The 2,819-nt window shown below is 32.8% G+C and overlaps 1 protein-coding gene across 1 annotated transcript; it reads left to right on the top strand.

The window, feature by feature from the left end:
- Window positions 1-1,249: 1,249 nt before the first annotated feature.
- On the top strand, window positions 1,250-2,813 carry LOC112462225 (THAP domain-containing protein 2-like). Its single transcript, XM_025027875.1, has 4 exons — window positions 1,250-1,641; window positions 1,814-1,942; window positions 2,023-2,124; window positions 2,361-2,813. The coding sequence occupies exons 1-4, from the start codon at window positions 1,489-1,491 to the stop codon at window positions 2,811-2,813; spliced, it is 837 nt and encodes a 278-aa protein (XP_024883643.1). The 5' UTR covers window positions 1,250-1,488.
- Window positions 2,814-2,819: the final 6 nt, after the last annotated feature.

Here is a 2,819-nt window from a genome sequence, read left to right as displayed (position 1 = left end):
TGATAAAATTAAGCTTCTAGTCATAGTTGTGACACATATATTATACATAATATTGCTTTCCAATTGCCATATGTTAAAATATGTATTTCACTTTGATTTGTATGTTACGTACGGTAATATAACATAAAACCCAATCTACAAATATTCTTTCAGGATACAGAACTAGTTTTCTAAAACCTCCATAGGCTACACGGAAATATGTTGATAATCCCATAACATTCCACAAATATTAAATGCTATTCTGCAAATGTTTTTTCAGGGTAAAGGACTGGTTTTTTAAAACTTTCAAACCCTACATGGATGTATGTTGATACTCCCATAATGTTCCACAGGACTCTAATAGAGGATACATGATCATGAATTGTTGTGTAAAAAATTCTCGTGCATTTTATGTATATATATATTTTATATATACAGCAAATAATCTTGAGATTAAAAACACACATCTTACACTGTAAGTAGATCTCTTTTATAACTGATGGATAACCTTCTATTAATAAGACGTATTTGGATGCAGCAAATAACACATATTCAAAATAGTAATGTATGAAATTTTTTATTAATGTTTGAATCTCATGGTTTGTAAATAGATTTTTTCTTTAATATCTGAGGACATTCCAGGCTTATGTAATTACTATAGATGCACAGAATATCTCATCCCCAGCTCCTCCTATCAAGTTGAAGGAAAGTGATATTTAATAATCTAAATTAAAAACATTATAAATTAGAGTTTCGTAGACAAGTAATTTTAATAGAAATGTCAACAATAGTATGTACTTTTACCAGCTGCTAAACATACCACATTAAAGGTTAGCAAACAGCAAATAATGTTCAGATTTGAAATTGGAGTCCTCACTGTAAATGCATGCCATTATAGTACTCCTGTACATTACGTAGATACAGAGATACGTCATTTCTGACAGTAAAATAATTATTTATTGCGCTACTGAAATAAAAGGGAGCTAAATCTCTATTAAATCATTGCTAAAACATTGCTGTAAATCAGTAAACTGCAATCTCACATTATTAATAAGTAACACTAGTGTATCTTATTATGTATAAAGAAAAAGAATTAACTTTAAATTATTAAGATAAACAACTTATTTTTTATTTGACAAAAGTATACTGTACAAAGCAGCAAATATCGCGGCCGATAAATTGTTTGAAGCGAGCGCGCGCTTCCGAGCGTGTGACGCAGCGACCACACGTTCTCGCAACGTGAGCGCACCGCTAACTTTAGAGACCCTCTAATAAGAGTCTGGCCACCTTGTCCCGCATTTTGATTGGTCCGCCATTTATGCGTGCTTCGGCGAACTTCGGAAGAATTCGTGCGTTCTCGTTCACTCACTCAGTTGAGATCGCACATCGCGCAAATATCATCGTGTATTCATCGTGTGTTTTAACCTTTCGCCCATTGTCATCGTGAAGCCACGTGTTGAAGCCTTTTGTCAGTGCTGGTAAATTCATATTTTTGATAATTTAAATATCATGATTTGGTGCTCAGCCCCATTTTGCAACAATTCTACCGCCAAAGGCTATATTTGTAAAACATTTCCGAAAAACCCTGAACGTCGGGCACAATGGGTTGCAAATATGAATGTGAAGAACTGGATACCAACTGACCGCTCATATTTATGCGAGGTAAGTTTTTTTTAAACTAAAAAAAGTGACTAAACACAGGTCATGTATATTAGATGTGTTTAATTGTAGGTTATAGAATAATATATAAAATAACGAAACTGACAAATTGTTTTAAGAACGTTCTATACTTTAGACTTATTTAACATACTAATCACAAATGTGTTTTTGGAAGGTGCATTTTTCTCCAGAAATGTGGGAGCGAAGGAGTGATAAAAAACCGAAGTTAAAACCAAACGCAGTGCCAACAATTTTTGGATACTGGCTTACAGAGAAAACTGCATTTAGACAGACTGAAGATGAGGTGACAAATTTTTTCATTATTATACTGTCGAAATAATAATTGTAGCTGTACGCAATCACTAATTCTTTGCATTATGACAGTTACCTTTAACAAATTCAACGCAAAATGAACAAAATTTTGCTGAATCAGTCTTGAATGAAGAACAAAATGTTACAGACCAAGAGCACCAAACTGCTGCTAAGGTAAATATAACTGTACTTATTATTTTACTATCTATTATACTATTATATTATTATACTATAATTTTTTTTAGTATGACGATGTACATTAACTTTGACGTTTCTTTTATGACCTAGAAAGCAATTAAAATTTTGTTTTTAGTGTTGACATTAACGATAGACTAATATTTCTATTTATCAAAATATTTACGTTAACATACAATAAAAAATGTTAACTTATTCTTTTTTTTCATTAACAGCAAGAGAGGAAAAAAAAATTAGAAAAAGCTCTTGACATTCAAACCAAGCGTCTTTTAAGGATTCAGAGACAATCAAAAGCACTGAAAGATATGGTGCGTCGATTGAAATATGTTATAAGTCAAGACAAATACAGGACAGCTTTGAAAATGGTATTTAATGAGGACCAAATTAAAGCTCTATGTAACAAACGGAGAACTGTAAAGAATTGGTCCAATAAGACCGTTGAACGTGCCCTGCAATTGAAATTCATCTGTGGTACCAGCGGATATGAAGAGCTCCTCCGACAAAACATGCCATTTCCGAGTATGCGTACATTAAGACGAAAATTAGAAAACCTTAAATTTGAGAGTGGTATTTCAAAGGAAATGTTAGATTTTCTGAAATTGAAAGTACCTAATTTAGAAAATGATACTGCTCGGGGGGCGGTAGAGCCGTACCCGGATTTGCGATAAAGCGAA

The sequence above is a fragment of the Temnothorax curvispinosus genome, unplaced genomic scaffold (genome assembly GCF_003070985.1).
Source record: "Temnothorax curvispinosus isolate PA1 unplaced genomic scaffold, ASM307098v1 QBEX01012067.1, whole genome shotgun sequence".
Taxonomy (NCBI): domain Eukaryota; kingdom Metazoa; phylum Arthropoda; class Insecta; order Hymenoptera; family Formicidae; genus Temnothorax; species Temnothorax curvispinosus.
The sequence above is the reverse complement of the archived record's forward strand: the minus strand, read 5'-3'. Positions and strand labels throughout refer to the sequence as shown.

Bases quoted from the DNA above. Each gene is read 5' to 3' on its own strand.
- LOC112462225 (XM_025027875.1), top strand. From the start codon at position 1,489: ATGATTTGGTGCTCAGCCCCATTTTGCAACAATTCTACCGCCAAAGGC. The intron at 1,642-1,813 runs GTAAGTTTTTTT...TGTTTTTGGAAG, and splicing joins ACCGCTCATATTTATGCGAG to GTGCATTTTTCTCCAGAAAT. The intron at 1,943-2,022 runs GTGACAAATTTT...GCATTATGACAG, and splicing joins TTAGACAGACTGAAGATGAG to TTACCTTTAACAAATTCAAC.